At 37.0% G+C, this 21,934-nt stretch overlaps 1 protein-coding gene across 2 annotated transcripts in view; it reads right to left on the bottom strand.

Annotated features, from left to right (window-relative positions):
- LOC116844891 (agrin-like) overlaps nt 1-21,934 on the bottom strand; it is an 853,814-nt gene that overhangs the window by 517,638 nt on the left and 314,242 nt on the right. For both annotated transcript variants that reach the window (XM_032817052.1, XM_032817137.1), the window contains exon 4: nt 15,416-15,448. In XM_032817052.1, coding sequence (XP_032672943.1) covers nt 15,416-15,448 — 33 coding nt within the window. The remainder of the gene's footprint in view (nt 1-15,415; nt 15,449-21,934) is intronic.

Raw genomic sequence — 21,934 nt, 5'->3', positions numbered from 1 at the left:
CAAGTTACAATAAATATAACTGATATAAAAGACAAATATATAAAAATCAAATTTATATAACAAATTCATAATAAAAAAAACATTTTTATACATAATAACCAAAGTAAAGTACATAAACTTGGCGTGCCCGGGTCGTATTAAAACAAACACATGCGTCTTTCCTCACTCCCCTCACAAACACATACACATTTTAAATTTTTATAATGAAGACTAATATTCCAAATACGATCCGGGCACGCCAAATTTGTGTACTTACTTTTTGTATAATATTATTTATTATATAATTTATTAATATAAAATATTTATTATATGAGGAATTTTATTTTAAAGTACATCTATTTTTAAAATATATAGCGTAGTCATATTTTGATATATTTACGTGGTCAAAGTTCAAAGCATATTTAAATAAGCAACAGATATTTTAATCACCTAAAAATTTTAATTTCAATAATTAATTTAAATTTTGAAATACCGTGCACGTAATGTTTAATAAATTTTTTTTACATATTATTCGTACGCTCATAAGTTTTAACGGGGAACAAAATCGTACGGAACAAAATCCGTACAGCGTACCGTGCATGGTGGGCGGCCGAGCTCCAAGGGCGGTCGTACTTGCGCGCGGTCGGCTCTGGGCGCTGCTTCGTGCCGTCGCCGCGTCGCGGCGACGGCTTCAGTCGGACCGTCACTCGCGATTAAATTCTGCCTCACCGCTAATATAAGACGGCGCGAGCGGCGGTTCGAGGCCTTTTGTGAGTTCGCGTTGCACGGTGGGTCTCTGCCTTTAAACATATCTACTTAGGGGGTACAAACTTCCGTCTGGAAAGTGTGACACGCTCTATATCTACCGCCCTCTGAAATAGTCTACGGATGTGGCCGAACTAAACTGATGACGTCATGCGGAGTGGGGATACGCGCCAATTGAAGTATGAGTGATAGACGTAATAGCAAGCAACATATGCACGTATATACGGTTGTGTGCATGCATATATGCATATATATAAATATATCCCTTACTATTTTCATAAGATGATGAAAATTAAAAAATGAAGAAACTAAATTATATAAAGTATCCGGTAACTCGCGCGATGCCGTATCCCCACTTCGCATGACGTCACCCGTTTAGTTCGGCCACATCCGGAGACAATCTCAGAGAGCGCGACTAAAAACGGAGGCCAATTTTTACAAGAGGGAGTTTGTATCTTAGAGCATATATATATGGAGGGGGAATTGCGTATGCCTTCTGTAGAATACTACTTACGACATGTTGGCTTGCCTCTTGTAAAGTATCACAAAAATCACGGCCGTGATTTGAGCGCCTAGTTTGTGCGCAACCGCACAGACTGTGAGCGGCCGTGATTATCTTACGCGAAGGAACTACTTGAAAGAGCGTTTCGCTGTTACGGCTGAACGATGTGCTTCTGAGTAGTCAATCGATTTATTGGGTAAACATTCCTTAATAAAACTGTCTTTACTTTTGTTTTATACGTCCTGTGAGATGAGAAATTCTAGCTGAAAGTCCAAAATCGCCAGATTTTACGATGAATACGATGGCTTTAAAAATGTGCTCTTTCAACATTCTTCCGTTAGATGGCAGCACGGCAGAGGTGATTTCGATATTGTCGCAAGCGCTCATGAGAGAGAGAGAGAGAGAGAGAGAGAGAGAGAGAGAGAGAGAGAGAGAGAGGGTGTGTGTAGCTAAGATAGTCAGAGGAAGAGGAAGGCAGAAACTTCCGGGATAGAATACTCAAGCTTGATTGTCGGCGACGAATTGAATTAAACGCTAGCAGAAAGAGGGAGGGGGGAGGGAGCGCAGGGGGAGAGGGGAGACCGGAATTAATTGAAGCTCGGGCGATTAGCGCGAATTAAGTTCCGTCCCAACGAGCCATCTCGATTAATCGCGCGGATGCGCATTGCAGATCGGAACGCGCGTCTAACCAATCGGCAAATACGCGCGTGTGAGGGTGTGCGTACACAATGTTCCTCTGGTAAAGGTATACGTGTCGAAAAGCGAGACAAAAGGGCACCCTTTTCCAATTGTAGATTTCACTCTAACGCGAATTTAATTGCAGGCGGATCTCGCTTTAACGCGAGTTTCATTCGCAGCTTAATTACCACAACGACGACGACGACGATGACGTTTAATGTCGGTCGCTCGAAAACATCGGCGCGTGAAATATTTCACCGTGTTCCGTGGGACACTCGGCTAGGACGGAGTGCGACCCAGATACATCGAACAATCGATCGCAGGAAAGGACGTGGCGGCAGTGTATTGTATATATTATCGGCATCATTATCCATTATAAATATCTATTCATGTGCGTGAGATGATAGGGTGCGCGTCTCTCTATCTTCATCTCTCTCCCTCCCTCGCGATTATCTTCTTCGGTGAATATCCAGCGTGTGTATACATGCGTGATACATTACCGGTTACGTTCATACATAAACGATTTTTGGCGCTATTGGACGGCAGGCGTCGCATAATACGTGCGATCCGGTGTAGCGTAGCATCGGGAATAAAAGAAGAGATCGGGGGATTAATTTATGTGATCCGTACACACGTAAATCGCACGGCTTGAAATCCGCAAATTCGTCCGCCACCTCGTCCTATGAATGTTTTCGCGTTTACATTTTGGGAATCGCGCGTGTCGCAAATCTAGCACTTTGAATGCTAAAGAATATTCGCATAAAAGTTCCTCCAGATTTTGCCAGATAGATTCTAATTGGAATGCCCAAACTTGTTATACAATTAGTCATTATTATTGTACCATTTAGGAAGTTCTTTCGAATTGAGATAAAAATATTACGGAAAACTCTTACTTCCTCAGTAATATCAGTATACATTTATGGTATCGAATAGAAAATTCTATTTTCATATAAAATATTATGCATACACGATACACCTATTATATGAAAGAAGTTTGAATGATCTGACCGGAATCTATGCTATACTTGGGAATATTTATGAACTCTTAATTCGGATGTTTTGTTGAAACCTAATGTAAAATGAAGATCTTAAAGAATATTGGGGAGACCTTGAGTATTTCCCACCTAGAATCGCACGTTTGAAATATTATAACTCTAATAAAAAACCCACGATTATTTGGAAAAATCTGGGAGAACTAAATGCCAATTGGATTGCAAAAAATCTTCTACGCGGAAACTCGAATGTTCTCGTTGCAACTGGAGATTGCATTCCTCTTAAAGTGAATCAGTGAATAGTCACTGATATCAGTTATAAGTATAGCACTGAGCACTTTCAGTGCAACGCTTATAACTGCAAATCAGTGTATATTCACTGTTTTCAGTGATGTTTCACTGATTCATTTTAAGAGAGTCACGTGACCACTTCCAAGCTCACGATACACGATGCTCGAGACTTGGCGCGAGATACACTATACGCTCGCGTGAATACGTCATTCGTTTTCCCGAATGCAAAGAAAATAGCGGTACACGTAATCAGAGGGGAGGACTCCCCGAATTAAACGGACGACCCGGCTTAACGTATCGTCTCCCCCGAAGTTCCCGGAGCGCCGCGCCGCGCCGCGCCGCGTCGGCTCTAGGCACTTTGGGGAGCTTTAGGTAAAAACGGACATATTCCGGCGCATTATACGGGCATTTGTAACCGAGCGCCGGCGACCGTGCATGTAATGTATACATTACCCAAAGCCGATTCTCCGCCGGCGCATGTACGCGCAACCGTGTCGCGATGTTCGCGCGTGCACGTGTGTGACGTACGATCCGCGCGTAGTCGCACCGTATCGCGCACAGTCGCGACAAGCGCACACAGAGAAAGGGACGGAGGGATGGAGGAGGAGGAGGAGGAGGACGGGGGGAGAGAGGGAGGGAGGGAGAGAGCGCGCGCACGTTATGTTGCGCCCGAGGGCACGATAATTCAGCAGAAAAACCGCGAAACATTTGTCCGACCGCCATTAATTCCGAAACTGGCTCGCCATTTCTCGCGAATCTGCATAAAACCGTAACTGCACCACTCGATAATTCGACCGATACGCCTGTGTGTCGACTCTTCTTTCTCTCTTTCTCTGTCTCTCTCTCTCTCTCTCTCTCTCTCTCTCTCTCTCTCTCCCCCTCTCTCTCTTCGCCTCCGGCTCACCAACCCTTCCGCGCCACCCTCTCCGTGCGTTCCCTTTCTCCCTCTCTCTCTTTCCTTCTCTCTTGCAGCCGCCAGGTGGTCCGGATCGTGTTTTATCTGCCGTTTTTTTCCGCCCTGCACTTTCCGCAATTCCGTACAAATCCGCTCGATGTCACGGGCATGCAGGGAGGAAGCGAACCCTTTGCGATCGTGTTACACGATACGGCGCAGCCAATAGCACCCCGAGCCTGCTTCCGGCCAAACTGTAATATACTATATCTTCGCGGATCTTTCAACTTTAATTTCTCTCTCTCTCTTCCTCTCCCTGCCTTCTCTACTTTTGTCTCTTTAATATCCTTCCGTTCAAACGTTTGTCAAACCCTTCGGTCGACTTCAACTATGTCTGTAATATAAGGATTCGTACACGAAGTAAAAGGATAGATTGTATTAACATGAAGTATGGTTGTAACAAACGAACCAACACGCTTTGGTTGAAAGAAACGGAATCTTTAGTTGTTGAAATCAATTTTGAGTCACGAGAACACAATTCTGTATCCTCCAACCAGAACACGTATTGATTTGTTTATTAAAACTGATCTTCATGTTAGTACATTCTACTGCTGACAACGTCATTCTACTGCTAAGAAAAGCAATCAAAAGCAAATTTTAGCTTCTTCCCTTTAAACAACGGTTATTTTCAACAAAGAACATATTTTCTTATAGTTTTATATAAAATATATTAATCACGAATTTCAGAAAAGCTCATTATATTCAAAAAAGAAGAATTCATTCTCTTTCCAAGAACATTATAAAATTGTATTAAAGAAAATGTTGATTCAATTCTACATAATAAGCAAATCGAATTTTTATTTTAACTTTATGTTCTTAATTGAAATGCTAAACTTACTAAAATTAAGAATGTATTCTATATAAATTTGATGCTTGTGATGAACTTATGTGACAGGCAGAAAAAATATTTAAAAATGTTCAATAAAATCTTAACAGCCAGTATTATGACTACATAAATAATTTATTGTTATATAAATTTATTTTCGTCGTAAAACTGACTTGTCCAATATCTTAAAACTTATATATTTTAAAACTTTTATTCAGTTTATTTAGTAATAATTGAATTTTGGGATTTACATTGTGTGTGGGGTATACATACACTGAGAGAAAAATGTTTGTAACTATAATCATATAGAGAAATAATTACTATAAATTATGGTCAAGACAACCATTTTTTAGTCAATTATAATCATATTATAATTTTAGTGATAATAACCTTATATGCATGTTACTATTACTATCTTCGTGTTGAAACAATAAAAAAATATAGTTGGGACCAAATTAAGACAAAACTACAACATTTTTTTATTGTTTCAACACAAAGATAATAGTAATAATTTACATATAAAGTTATTATCACTAAAATTATAGTATAATTGACTAAAAATTGTGTTGAAGAAAATATTGATTCAATTCTACATAATAAGCAAATCGAATTTTTATTTTAATTTTATGTTCTTGATTTTGTCTTGGCCATAATATATAATAATTATTTCTCTATATAATTATAGTTACAAATACCAAACATTTTTCTCAATATACTTTGTATATGTATAGATTACATCAAATTGAATACAAAATTCTTCCATTATCTTGCAAATAACCACATGAAATTCTTAATTACTAATTGAACGAGATTAGCAAATGATCACGCGCAATAAAGTAGGTGAGTTGTGATGGACACATCTGCCATCGTGTGCTTGTAGATAGCTTAGGTCAAACTTAACAGAAAGTCCTCTATCATTTTGCAAATAACCACGTGGATTTTTAGTTATTAATTGAAAGACAACATTGATGTATTATCGCGCGCGCGATCATCCGGCCCAATCTTTTTTAATTAATAACTAAAAACATCTACACGGTTATTTGCAAAATGGAATAGACTCTTTTGTACGGCTTGACCTAATATATAAGCACACGATCGCAGGTGTCGCTGTCACAGCTTAACTATCGTATCGCGCGTGATCATATTTGCCAGTCTTCTTTAATTAATAACTCAAAACTTGATGTGGTTGTTTGCAAAATAGTCAAGGGACTTTGTGTATAATTTGATCTAATCAACACGCTCGAGGCAAACTAATGTATACGCGTGAGGTATGGGACATATAGACATCCTGTATAAGAATAAATATATATAGCCACAATATTATTGGCGCGCGCGCGCGCTATTAGGCTCTTATTGACCATTTTCGTATGTTTCTTTCGTTTGTTATTCCAAGAGCCAATAATCTTACAGAATTTAGGATAATTTTGCGGGTATGCAAGCTTATGATTACTTGAAACAAGTAATATACAGAGTGTCTGACGCAAGACTTACAAAACCATGTGTGAAAGTAGAGCACGTCAATCCGAGCACGAGGATCCCCGGCATTTTGTAAACTACCACACGAAATTTCTAAATATTAATAAAAGAAGATTGACGAACCAGATTGACGTGCTTTACCCTCACAATAGTGGTTGACATACGTGCTGGATGGTGGTGGTGGTGGTGGTGGTGGTGGTGGATATACGTGGTTTTGTATGTCTTGCACTGAAAAACAGATCTGGTCGATGAAACCAAAATTTATTTAAAATAGGATTAACTAAATATTTGGTAATTACAATCAAAAAATTTAATTGCCGTTATTTTGCTTTACTTTCTTAGAAATATATTTATTTAGTAAATATTCTTAGTAAATATTCACTAAGTAAAGCAAAATAGCGACAATCAAATTTTTTGATTGCAATTACGAACATTTGGTTGATCCTGTTTTAACCAAATTTTGGTTTCAACCAAATCCTTTTTTTCAGTACATCAGACACCCTACATATCTAAATGCAATATGTATTTCTCTGTACGCACAAATAAATTTCTTTCTCGCACTAATCACACACAATGGCCCGTATTCTGAGTTCTCTTTTAACGATAAGTGAGCCTCTAAAAGAGGCTTAGGAGCCACCTGATTGGCTGTGAAACTATATTTAAGACACTTTTATCGATAAAAGAGGGTTCAGAATATGGGCCAATGTGTTCTTGAATATTTTATTAAAAAATAAAAGAAAAAAGAAAAACGCATTAACCTAAGTAATCTGCATCCTAAATGCATCCCAAAGTCGAAGTAATGCCGAATGCGACGCCTAAGTAGATACGCCTCGAAGCGCGTCGGACACACCGTCGCGGCTGACTAATGCGGGTCATTACTACTCGCTGCTTGAGCGCGACCGGAGGGAATTTGATCGCTGATGAGATTTGGATTTAAGTTACGGCCGAGTTGAAATGGGAATGTGCTGGGTGTCGTAGGAAGGAAGGGGTTGGGGGAGTGAAAATTTTTCGCCGACTGTGGCGCAGTGCGGCCGGCACGACGCTGGTCGTCACCATCGCGACATCTGCAATTAATTTTTCAAAGGCATTACGGTAAAATCGCGAGCGCGCGAGGGCGATGTTTGCGCGCAGCCGGCAAAGGGAGAAGGCCATAATGGCCGGCGTTCGTTTGCTTTAACGCCCACTGCCTTCTAATTAAACCGACCACCGAAAACGAGAAATTGCAAGCAAGCGTCTTCTTTTTTTTTTTGTTTTTTTTTCGCGAACGGCTCGCCGCAAGTCGCCAGTCGGCGGTGGAAAAAAATGGGAGGGAGTGGTCGAATGGGACGCGACTAATTAACTCCGATTGCATTAATTGAAGGGTCCCGTGTGAAACTCGTTCCGCTCGATTTTAGCAAACTCCGGCAAAAATTGAATGAAACTCGTGCGCGAGGAAGACACCGGAATTGTATAGCAAAATATTAACACGATAACGTTCGCGCAACGTTCGTATAACTTTGTGAGTTTTTCTTTTTTAATATTTTTGTTCCCCTTTTTTCCTGAAAAATACATTAGTACAATTTTCAACCTTACGCAATTGAAAATTCGCGAACAATTTCTCGCAATTTTCGCCGCTCGTTCCGCACGGCTCTATATTCGCGCTGAATTATCGGGCAGAAATTAACAGCATTTTTCGACCGGTCCCCGGAGATGACGAAATTAACATGCGCTTTAATTGCACTTGACTCACGGCACCCGACACCTGCACAGTCCTCTCTCCTTGCGGAACGCAATTTCGCGGATGCGCGCCGTTGAAGATCGGTGATCCCGCAAATAATAATTATAGCCGAGACACAAAGCGGGTCTCGAGAGTCTCGCGGTATACCTCTCGCGATTCAGTCCCACGTCATCCCCTTAAAATCCCTTTGTTGACCCCGATAATCCGGCCCGGTGGACGTGGCCGGTGGACGATGCCGGGACGGCATCTCGGTGCCGGCTTTCCCTTTTTCCGAAATTCTATTACCACCTTTGCCCGTGGATTTTATAATCTCTTTTCACATCACAGGGCTGGAGATATCGTTGACTGTCCGGATTACGACGTCGCTAATGTTTATCGCAAAGCTGGGACTGCACTGGCATTGTAGTATAAATTACTATGTAGAAATAATAAATTGATGATCAACCGAATATACAAACAGAGAGAATTTTATAAAATTCTCCCGTACAATTACCACAAAATTTTGTAGCCGAGAGGAATAGGTAGACATTCTACAGAGACTGCGCTGAGAAAAAATACTTGAGAATTTATTTGTACGATATAAAGTTTATTTCTATGAAATAAAGTTTATTTCTATAGTATAAAGTTTATTTCTGCTAATAAATGTTTAGCCCACAAATACATTTTCTAATATTCTTTTTCTCAGTGTGGCTGACTTTGCACATATATACTGTTTATATTTTAAAAACTGAAATGTGCTATTAAAAAATTTGCTATATTTATACCGGAAGCTACTATATCTCTTAGCAAGGGAGGAATTACTGACAGTCTCTTTCTGCAACACGCTGAGAAAAAAATATTTAAAAATTTATTTGCAGGATATAAAATTTGTTTCCGTGAAACAAAATTTATTTCTGTAAAATATAACTTATTTCTGTAAAATAAACTTTGTATAATATGAAATAAACTTTATTTCTATATGAGAGGATAAACTTTATATTTTACAAATAAATTGTCACGTATATTTTTTCTGTACACATTGAAAGAAAATATCTAAAAAACAAATATTTATTTGCAATGAGTATTAATGATATACTCACTTGTATTAATAATATATGTATTTTTACATTGGGTGAAAATTTCTTTCAAATATGAGAAGAAATATATTTTTCTAAAATATCGTTGTTTTTCACGAAAGTAATTGTTTGTCATATTTGAATGAAAGAATTTAGAATTAAATAATCTTGTTATTAATCCCGTTGAATAAATATATTTTTTTTATTTTAGGTATTTTTCTGTCGCAACATAAAAATACAGTTAAATTGAAAAGAATTTTGATGAAACAAAACATATCATAATATTCTTCCCGATATAAAAAAATATTCGTGTAATTATAATTTTGTAGTTAAGAGACAGTCATTTAATTTTTAAACAAACAGGTATTTAGCAATTTCGGTGATAATTTCTGTACAGCCCAAAATTATAAATTTTTGCTGCAATATTGTCAACCCGTGTTCCGCTGCTACGTGTTCCAATTATTCGTATAATTGTTGCTTTAAAGAAATAATAATAATAATAAATCGTTAAACATAGGTTGATTGTTATTGAACATACAGTGAAACGATGACTGCTTTTGATGCGGCATGCAAAAGGAAAACGAAAAGATGAAATTCGCGAAAAAGAGAGGAAGAGAGGGAAAGAGGAGGAGATAAAAATTTCATCGATTATCTCTAAGCGGATTAACTCGTTTGCGAAAAATTCGACACATGGACCGAGTAAGCGATTCAATCATGGCAGAAATTAAACACATTCACATCTCGATTGGTTCCCTTTCTCCCCCTCTCTCTCTGTCGTGCGTGCGCGCGCGATCGACATCCCGACAACCGGCTAAATCCGTTTTATTTTCTTGTTTTATCGCGCGTGTCATCGAGATGCGTTTTATTCTCATCGCGTCATTCGACAGGTCGCTATTCACCGAATATGAGACGGCAAATACGCCGGCCATCGACGAGCGTAAAGTACGCTCGAGTCACGCACGGTCGAATCTTCCTCTCTTCCTCCTCTTCTCTCCCCCCCTTCCCATCTGATCGCGTGCCGAATGCATAAAATTGGGAATCGCAACGCGACAGTAGACGCGACAACGATGTTCGGCGTGGCCGCGACCTTAACTCGCGCACAGCGCGAGCTTTTCTTTTTGCCATTGCTCTTCCGCGTCGCGATTGTTCGCTGACGTAGATTGAAAAAGCAGTCCCATTATAAATAATTTAAATGCATCGCCCGGGAAGCAAAAAACGAGCGGCAACTCGGCGACGGCAAAATTGATACGACGCGCAACTCGGCCTGGTCGTTTCGCGAGCCTCATCTCTCCGCGGTCAATAAATTTCCCGCTGCCTTGTGTGCGCGCATATGGCCTTGGGCGCCACGGATTTTATACATTTATTTATTTATTTATTTTGCAGACTCGCCCGCGCGCTTTCCTTCGCCCACCTTTCTTCGCCTTGTCGCGCAAATCTGCGCTGCGGTGAGACGGAAAGCGCTCTCTCGCGAATTTTGTTCTTTCTTCCTTTCTTCCTTTTATCGTTGTGTATCGAGAAGGATCATGACTGTGTACTGATCGCTGAAAGCTTGTATATTTTTGTCTTTTTACCAAGTCTCATCGTTATTCGATGAGGAGAAACAAACGGAACAGATTTGTATAGAAGTTCCCAAATATTTTCCAAGATATCGCGTTGATTTCAATTAGAATATACCCGAATTCGTTCTAAAATTGATTATTCTACTACGATACTAATTGGAAATCAATTCTTGTCTCAAATATAGGTTTTCCACCAAATATTGAAACAAAAATATCTCTTTTTTTCGATCAGTAACGTCGGTATACTTTTATAGTATCAAACAAGAAATCTTTCAATTTTATAGTGACTATTGCAGCCGACAGAATCAAAATTGAAAAAAAATTTTAAAACACGCTTTGAGTATTTTACTGAATAGTGAAATTATTTTAGAAGTCAGGATATACTTTGTTCAGTTCTAATGCAAAATAAAATCTAAGATTATATTTATGCTGAACAAAATATCTGAAACGCTTTGAGTATTTATGCTTTACTAGTAAATGCTAAAGAAGCATGAATATTCAAACTGTTTCGAGTATTTGGTACAACCTCTTTTTGTTGTGTGTGTATGTGTGTGTGTGAAATAAATTAAATATATTGAATAAAACAATATATTTATATAATATTTTTCCTTCAAATTTAAGACTTTAACATTACATTGAATATCCGAGCATATTGTAATTATTTACAAGTCGTTAAGTTATAAAAAAAACTGTACATTTTATGTTCTAAAACGAACAGACCTCTTGAATTTTATAGATCACAATTATGAAAGTACTAATCATTACTTTATTAATTTATTATTACTTTCCTCTGCTTTTGGATTTCCTACTTAGTATTTCCAAATATTTGAGAAATAGGAACATATCCCAATTAGACTCCAGAAAATTTTCTATAATTGGGATAAAAACAGGATTTCCAATTGGTGTCAAAATACGATGCATTTATTTGCAATGAGTTTGAATAATCTGCTCAGAGTCTATGCCATAGTCGTGAGTATTTGTGAAATTTTCGCCCGGGTCGCAATTATTTTAGGATATCACCCTGGATCGCAATTAAATCCCAAGAAATGTTCTATACGAGGAAAGTCGGAACGACAGAGGTCGATCATCGGTCTCTGCGCAGGGACAGATTAATGTGTCGCGATTTTGCGACGTTTCCACGATTATTCCACGGCAGCCGTCGCAGAAAGTTTACGACTTCATCGGAAGGGTGCGCAATATGGAAACGAAGGGATAGACGTGGCGGAACGAGGAACGTTACATCGGACGGGACGAGACGCGGCGCGGAAGAAGGTGAAAGGGGAGCGTGGAGCAGCGTAGCGGAGAAAATACGAGCGAGAGAAATGTACGAGTACACGTATCGTCGATCTGGCGCATGAAAAGAAACCCCTTTCCTCAATTCCGCCCGGTTCCCCCGAAGAATCCTAATCTCCCGGTGCGGCGCGCGGATGTAACGGACGTCGCTTTTCCCGCTCGACAGTCCCCGCCGCGCGCGCTCCGTTCCTTCCGCGTCTCTCTTTCTTCGGCTGATACACGACGAAGGCAGTCGGCGGAATAGGGTATAGATGGTCCCGGCACATCGGGATCTCCGGGATTACTACCCCGGAGCCTAATCAGCCAGATTGCCTGCAATTTGCCGTCCTTATCTCGGTACGACGGCTACCGTTCTCCTCCGATGTGAATCTTGCTCTCTCTCTCTCTCTCCCTCTTTCTCTCTCTACTTGCACTTCTGCGAGCGATGAGTCCCCGTGAAAGACCAGCCTCGCGTCACCGACGAAGGGGAGCTTCGCAAAAGAATATCTCTTCTTTCGTCGGATCTAACTTACGGCACGCGCGCGCGCGCTGGAATCTTCGGCGAATTACACGGGATTTAGGTGAATTGGCCTTCCACGTTGAGAAGAGGTCAAAAGAAGCGACGAGAGAAGAGAGAGTCGCCTGTCGCGCGTCGTCGGAAATTACAGTGAGTTCAAACGAGGAGTCAGGGTACGCGGCACGATCTTCTTGCGCGAGCAAGCGCGATAATGTCGAGCTGTCGTAAATGTCCATCGACTGATAGGTGTGAGCATTGTTGACACTAGGGATCGGCGAAAGGGCACTAGGGACTCGGTCGATGTCCTGAATCAGTCCGGATTTCGCGATTGTACAGTCGTTTGCATAAAGATTGCCACATTTTCTTCGGACGAGCTTATGAAAACGCAGATTTAACCCGTAAGTGTTCGCGTGAGAGATCAAATTAACCAAACGAATAAACAAACAAACGTTTTCTTAATGAAAAATATGAAATAAAGAATTTTTTAAGCAAGATAAAAATATAAATAGTTATAAACTAAAAAATAATTATAAACTAAGTATATATATGTGTGTGTGTGTGTGTATGTGTGTGTGTATGTGTGTTTTAAACACAAAATAACAATTTTTTAAGCATTATAAGTTAAAATTCTGTAGAGTGAAAATACCAATGTCTGTACACGTACCTAATCCTGAACATTGTTATTATTTTAGGCATTAAACATACATATCTAAATCTTTAACTATATGTATATATTCAATGCATACATATGTATATTTCTTATATATGTTGAAAGTTTAAATATTTTCGTATTTAAAGACCAAAACAATAAGAATGTCCAAGATTAGATACGTGTCCGACAGAATTTTTACCTTATAGAATTTTAACGTATACTGCTTAAAAATTATTATTTTATCATTTATAAAAATATCTCAGTCTGTAACTACTTGTAAATCAAAATAAAAGATCATATGTATAAATAAACGCATCTATATACAAAGGGATAACGACACTGCGAATCTCTATGCATGAGTTTGAGCGTTGAAAGCGAGAACTGTCAAGTTTTTGAATAAAAGATATACAAAAGCGATTAATAAACAGAAGTGTATTAATATTGTCGTACTGTACAAGCTTGCCCAAGCGAGTGTTGCAACGTTTACCCAAATGACTGTACATTAGCAGCCTTGATCGGATATTCGTTTGTCCCGGCGAGTCATTTATTTATTAACTAAGAACAAATGACTGTGTGAACACAGGTCAGTGAATCGAATCCGAATTAAACGGTAAGCCTGTTTTAATGGTCACTAATTTAGTAATTAATTGTTATTAATTGTTTAGTAATTAATTAGCATTAATTGTCCTATGACCGGTCTTCCAATTATCAGCTAATGTACTTCTATATTTACACTTATTAACGATGGGTCAAATAGAAGCCAAATAACGAGGCGCTACGGTCCCATTTGTCGATGCGATTTACGTCACGATTAACCTCATGAATTATTTGACCCGTAAAGAGAAGAGTAAAAGGCTCTCCGAGTTCAAATTTTAGTCATCTACTTTCGATCTAAACTTCCTAACATATGTATATTTCTGAAGAAATATATTTAATACACATGGAAACTAAAGTCTTACTTAGCGCCATTAAACATTAGAAAACGCACAAAATGTCACTTGTAAGCACTAAAAAGAGATCTCTCTTAAATAGAATTAAAAGAGTTTGATATAAGCTTAAGAATATCAAAGTAAGCGTTAAATGGAATATTGAGGTTGAAAGTAGAAACAAAATTTTAACTCGGGTCATCTCAGTTTACAAATTGGTTCGACAACACGACGATCTTGTAAAATTCGCGAATGCGCAGAGAAAAATATCATTCTACTGCTAAGAAAAATGATTATTTAGTTTACTTCCCCTTCTTTAAGGCTCCTGGCTTTTCGCCGTGGCCATCTTGATTTATGACATCAGAAGAGCGAGAAACTACGCGCTAAAAATTCTTGCAAAATATGTAGAAATAAAAGGAATATTTTTTGAGAACAAGAAATTATTTTCTTGATAATAGTTTTAAAATATACTCAGCACAAACTTGAGGAGAACTCATTATCTTACACACTCAAAAGAAGAACAAGGAAAAAAAGATCTGCTACATATGGACAACTAAACATAATTTGCTGTATTAGCCACTTTTTCTTTGTTGCAGAAGTCAATTTTTTTGCTATGATAACAAGAAAACCTGCTCTTGCAACAAAAAAAGTAGCTAAAGCAGTAAATTATATTTACTTGTCCATCTGTAGCAAATTTGCTACGGTAGCCACTTTTCTTGCTATACGAGCAGATTTTCTTGTTATCAGAGCAAGAAAATAGGTTCGTGCAGCAAAGAAAAAGTAGCTAACACAGCGAATTATATTTAACTGCCCATATGTAGCAAATTAGTTTGCTGCTGCAGCAAATTATTTTTTTCCGTGAATTTATTCTCTTCACAAGAATATTTTGAAACTTTATTCAAGAGAGAGTTGATTCGAGTCTATGTGGTAAACAAACCGAATTTTTGTTTAAATTTAATATTCTCTTTGAGATGCTAAACTTACTAGATTGACAGAATGAATGCTGAGCAAGTACGCGATGAGCCTATGCTAGATTTGTGAATAGACAAACTTACAAAACTTACTTGAAACAAGTAACATTTACTCGCGAATGCAGTATGTATTTTTCTGTGTGCGAAACGCGCGATACACGTCGTCAAGTGCGTCAACCATGGCACACAGCACTCGTATGAGAAACATGATTGAGAAACATGAGAAATATGATTGAGAATTGGCGCATGCAATAATAACTGTAAATTGTTAGATGTAACACTCACCCGCGTTATTACTGGCGAAATTTAGATCCTTACCTGAAATAAAGGAAACGGAGTTATTAGCATGAACGGATATAGATGGAAGGACGGAAACTACGTGAGTATCGATCTCGGTGCGCGCATATGTGACGCCCGAGTCGCGTCAGAAATGTGTCGGGAATGTTTCGAGATTGAATCACGATGACGAATCGAAGCGAGTTCTGCCGGAAGTACGAGTTATGCCGTGTCCATTTTCGGAACGGTTCGAATGTCACCTTTTTTTTGTTCTTTTGCCTTTTTCTTTTTTAACGCATGCATACACACACACATACACACGCGGAAAGAAAAAATTTGTTATGACAACTGAAAATTTCGCTAAACTAGCAAATCTATAGCCGTAATATACGGACAGCCGCCATCCTGAAAAAAAATCTGATAACAGTTACATTTGGTTAAACATTTGAGTAATGAATATCGATATTTAGTAATGAATATCAATATTTAGTAATGAATATCAAATATGATAATAGTTACCAATTGTTTGATAATAATTACAAAATAAGTAGTAAAACAAAGTCTTAATTAATTGGTCTAATCAAATAATTTGATAATATTAATGCCAAATTTGATAATAATTACCAAATATTTCGATAATTAACAAACTATTTGGTAAAATATCTATTCTAAGATGTGTCAGTCTAACCTAGTGGAAAGTAGTACTAAACAATATGTTTTTTTTTTTTAACAAATTGTTTGTTGACACGTATACCATATAAAATGATAGTTACTAATAGTTACTAAGTCTTAGTAATAGATATTAAGCCCCTTGCCAAGGCTATTTGCTAATACTTACCAAATTATTTAGTTATATTCACTTATATGTTAAGTTGAAACTATTTCATCAAAGCATTTAGTAACTATTATCCAGGCTAAATAGATATTACCAAATATTTTTTCAGTATAGTTTGCTATGTTACAATTACCATGTCGTAAATCTGCATAAGATTTGTGATCGTACCTAATAAAATTCTATGTTACCAAGAGTCAAAATTTTGATCCTACTTTCGACCTGAATATTTCATTCTGTTTTGATACTCTGAAGCCTGTATTAACCTCTGTTGATTATATTTTTTCTACTAGCTTTACGGAAAGATCCTTTTTAAAACCTACCAATGAAATTTTGTACGTTTTATTCCATTTAAAAACGCTAAGTAGTATTTCAATTTCCATATGTATCACACGTACGCTGATCCTTCAAAATACATAGATGTTAAAAAGTTCAGATCCAAAATATCAACTCGGGGTAGCACAGCAGATCAATGCAGTAAAGATGATTCTATAATTCACAACTAATGGAAAATATAGTTTAATACATGCAACTATTCTCGTTGCTGTTAAATTAAAGGTAATTGATGCATTAATAAGCGCAATATAATTAAGTCATTAGTTGCTCCAGCAATAGAAGTTTTAGTTAGTTTTAGCTAAAATGCTCATTGAAATGTCTAAAATATTTACTCCGCAGTCATTCAAATAATATAATAAAATATAAATATAAATATACATACACATAAAGATATAAGGTATCTAATTTATTTGCCAATATCAAAATAACTTTAAAAAATGTTAAAATAATTGTATTAAAATAATTCAAAATAATATTTCATTTCTAAATAACGTACAAAAATTCAGTTGTGTAAAGTTGACGTTAATGTGACACATTGAAACGTCACGAGAAGAATAACATACTAGTTGTATGCTAATTTTATATTGAAATAATAATCAAACATTAGTAACAATGGAAATTTTAGCATTTGTGTGCAAGATTTTTTTATAATATATCTTTGCTGTACTATCAAATTTACTTAGTTGTAATGTTTCTCCCTAGAGCGAGAGAGAGAGAGAGAGAGAGAGAGAGAGAGAGAGAGAGAGAGAGAGAGAGAGAGAGAGAGAGAAAGAGAAAGATTCGCTGAATTAAGCAAATTGTTTTTTTCAGTGCACGTTTGCGAAAGCACTGGTTTTAATATGCGCGACCGACGTGCCCTGCACTTCTTCCTTCTTTTTTTTTATTTTACTTCAACACGGCGCTAACTGTTAAAGTTTCAATTTTGCGTGCACAATTTCGAGCGGAACCATTTCTCTCGTCGCTCACTACATACAACCAATAACCAATAAAGTAATAATATTCGACATCGGGACTGTTAGTCCCGGTTTATTCTCAGACAAATTCCACCTGCAGATAGCCTAATGCAATTAAGTTGTCAATTGCATAATTTGGTGCTGGGCATCTGGAGTTGCTTGCGCTAGAAATCGACGTCGGACACACCATCGTCCGGATTGACATCGCTAACGTAATGCTTAAAGGAGGAAGAAAGAGGAAAAAGAAGGACAGAGCTCTCTCCGGCGTTCCGCAAATAGCTTCATTTATTTTCCGCCGGGGCAATGCTCGTAATCCGATTTAACGCTTCCCTTCCGTTATATTTCCGGATTAAACGCGGTTACAGTGACTTCTCGGCTGCATACTGAAATGTTCGAATTTAGTTAGACACGCGATCCTTCTTGTTGCGCACACATATTATTTCGCATAAACTAACGTATAATCCGTGCACGCCGGGTAATCTAACCGGGCGCATGCATACAAATGCCGTCGGAGTGTTCGCGGTTGTACGCCGCGGCTGCATGTGATACTGCTCGACGGAAATCCGGGGTCACGCGCAAAGGCGATAAGTGACCGAAAATAAGAAGACATCGGCGAGCGACTGCTCGGTGAGCCGAGCGCAATACAGAGCGGATGTCTACCAAACGAGACATTGTCCATTGATAAGAGCAGTTAATGTACACATTGATCCTTCAAAATATAAAAAGTTCAGGGCACTAAAAAGTTCAGGTTCAAAATAGGACTAAAATATTGACTCGGAACAGCATAGCAAATTTATCAATGCATTAAAGATAATGCTGTGATTCACGATTAATGGAAAATGTAGTTTGGCATGCAACTAATCTCTTTGCTATTATATTAAAGAAAACTTGGTGTATTAACGGATTTCGATATAGTTAGATCATCAGTTGCTCCAGCGATAGAAATTAGTTAAAGCAAAAATTGAAATGTCTCGAATATTTTCCCTGCCACTATTCAAATAGTATAATAAAATATAGATATAAAAATACACATACACATAAAGATATATATTCGAATCAAGTGATCAATTTACATATCTTTGATATGCTCGAGTAATACATCTCTTGGATACGTAATCAAGTGATCTTTGATATGCAATCACGTGAGAAATTATATTTCTTTGATACATAATTGAGATATTAATATTGAAAAAATATTAGAAATTTATAATAATTATTATTTTAATATAAAATAAGATATATAAAATTTAAAAAATGAAAATCAGAAACATTATCGTGCGACTAAAGTTAAGTATATCAATCATCGATTACGTATACATTAATACATAATAATATATAACAATATAATTGTTATAATTAATTTCAGTTGCACGATAACGTTTCTAAGAGAGATTCTTAATTTTAAATGTGCTTTATTTTATATTAAAATAATAATTATTGAATCTCTAATATTTTATCAGTATCTCAATACCTCAATTACCTATCAAAGGAATATAATTTCTCACGTGATTGCATATCAAAGATCACTTGGTTATGTATCCAAGAGATGTATTACTCGATAGCATATCAAAGATATGTAAATTGATCAGAAATTGAAGTTTCGCTGAGCAACACACAGACCCCGATAGACTGATACGCGTAAACATTACAGCAAATTTAAGTACATTAAATCACGAGATTCAGCAACGTTGAATCCTTTACGACTGATTAGATTGCACTCATATTTATCACATAGAATGATGGAAATAAAAATACAAAAGAAATACGAAAAAAAAATTAAAATTTACCCAAACAATATATCATGCAAAATGTAATATAAATATGTAAAAGTAAATTTAAGTAAATTTCATACACGGAAAAAAAGATTTGCTAATATATGGACACATAAAATATTAACTAAAATATAATTAAAAATATTAGCTGCAGGAGCAAATTTTCTTGCTTTCATAGCAAAGTTATTTAGTTGTGATAGCTAAAAGATTTGCTAATATATGTATTATCATTATTAATATATATATATATATATATATATATATATATATATATTAGCAAATCTTTTAGCTATCACAAATAAATAACTTTCCTATAAAAGCAAATTTGCTCCTGCAGCTAATATTTTTAGTTGTCCATGTATTAGCAAATCTTTTTTTTCCGTGTACACACATATAGAAATAATAGAAAGATATATAATACAGAATTTAGATAGACATGAAGAGATATAATACAGAATTTACATAATTGTATGAAATAAAATTAATGATTAATTCAATATTTTATATTTGGCTCTTATAAATAAATATAACTGAAATCATTGGTAAAGTTTCCATCGATTGTCTCACATCGTGATAATCATGAAAGTTATCCGGGAAGACAGATGTACGTAAATTTGGCAGCAACTTTTCTAATCGATTTGTAAAGGCTGAATCTTATGAATGGCTCATATATAATGCTCATATTTATCACATAAAATGACGAAATAGAAATAGGAAGGAATTATCAAAATTTGCTCAAGGTAATATGTCATATAAAATATAATATGAGAATCTCTGAGCGTAACTTTTAGTAAATCTATTATTTCATTAATACAATAAAAAAAGCACATGATTGTTCGATATAAATTTAATAATTAATTCAAGACAGTATATATGTCCCATAAATATAATTGAAGAAATTGTAAAGTTGCTATTATCAATCGTCTCAAATCATGATGATAATGAGAGTCTACTTGAACAGCGTTTCAGCGATATAAAAGTGTTGCTGTTGTAATAACACATGGATGATTTTACGATATGGTCTGTCAGGTACGTAAAAGTGAAACTGAAACGACAAATCGCGCGGAAAAGAAACGTTTCGTTTTTACTCCATTGGAACGCACTCGTAACTGGAAAAATATCAATAACTCGACGCCTTTTGTTAAAATGGAATCTGTGATAAATATTACTGTAAAAACGGAGCAGTTGGTAGTGCCACGAATTAAAATACGGCCGGCATAATGCATGTGACTGGCCGTAAAATTCCGAGAGAGGCAACTCGATGCGATATTTACATGGTAATGGATCTCGGGAATTCGCGACGTTTTTCCTTTTCGCGATAAGGGATGCACCGTCGTCTGCAGCAGCTCGTATGGTCTGAGATTCGTAGATCTTCGCAGTGGATCTCAACTTCCGCCCCCGACCCTCTCGAGCGCCGGAACGCACCGGAACTCGTTTCTCGAACATTTTAAGCTGCGGCATCCGACCGCGAAACACACACATACACATATATACGTGTACATATATTAAATTCGTCTGTTTTATTCATGTGAAAAGGAAGAGGGACTTCCTGCAAGTAGCGAAGCACTTTTGATAGAGACTCGACTGTGTCCTTTATGGACGTTCCCGAAGCAAAAATGTCGCGCCATCATGGGATCAATCCCGGTGATACGATCCGGGAGAGGAAAATTCGAGACGATTACGGCAACGAAGAAATATCCCCGAAATGTCCGATATTGCAGTGACCGTTTAGAGTGTATCTTCGTCGGGTTTCCTCCCGTCCTCCTAACAAAATCGCGGATCATCGACGGAATAGCTAGTGTCTGCCGTTCGTTTGTTCATTGCTCGCTGGGAATAACAGCGAGTGAGCAAAGGAATCCACGCGATGCTACAACTTTAATCGGGATACGCAAAAAAATAGATACAGAGACGAAGTCGTGCGTTGAAAAAGAAAAGAGGCAAGGAGGAACTTGAACGCGCTCTACTCGATGATAGTTTTATTCTTCTCGCGTAGTCGCAGCAATAATCGTGATAATAAAACTCCCGTGGTATCGTGGAAAAGTTTTATCCGGTTTCGAAATTTTCCCTCCTTTTCCCTGCTGCTCCGTCGGAATCCAAAGTGTCTGATTTACAAACGTTTGATGCACTGCGGAAAAGAATACTTGAAAATTTATTTGTGAAATAAAAATTTTATTTCTGTAAAATAAAGTCTCTGTGAAGTAAATTCGAGTTTTAAATCGGCCAAAGGGCCTTTTGAAATAAAAATTTACAAATGGAGTAATATATGAATTATTATAGATAAATTTATAAGTAAAACTTTCGTGAAATAAATTTTATATTCGATAAATAAATTTTCAAGTATTTTTTTCTTAGTGTACATTAACTGTTACGATGATATTAGGAACTTTGTTCCCGACGCTATTTTTAAATTAGAGTGTTATTTTAACAAGCTAATTAATTAACCAGTTCGACAAGTTATTTCAAATTTTATCTACTTTTAGGGTTCCATGTTTAGGATTCTGTAGTTCAGAATTAATGTATACATCTAAGAGAGAAAGATAAAGTCTATAGGAGCTATGAGTTGAACGTTAGTGCGAATATTCTTGTAAAGATGATAAATCCTTCTTCTGAATACATAATAATGAGTTTTTCTCAA

Source organism: Odontomachus brunneus, unplaced genomic scaffold (assembly GCF_010583005.1).
Source record: "Odontomachus brunneus isolate Ranch 3 - 2012 unplaced genomic scaffold, Obru_v1 Obru_scaffold_001, whole genome shotgun sequence".
Classification (NCBI taxonomy): domain Eukaryota; kingdom Metazoa; phylum Arthropoda; class Insecta; order Hymenoptera; family Formicidae; genus Odontomachus; species Odontomachus brunneus.
The sequence above is the reverse complement of the archived record's forward strand: the minus strand, read 5'-3'. Positions and strand labels throughout refer to the sequence as shown.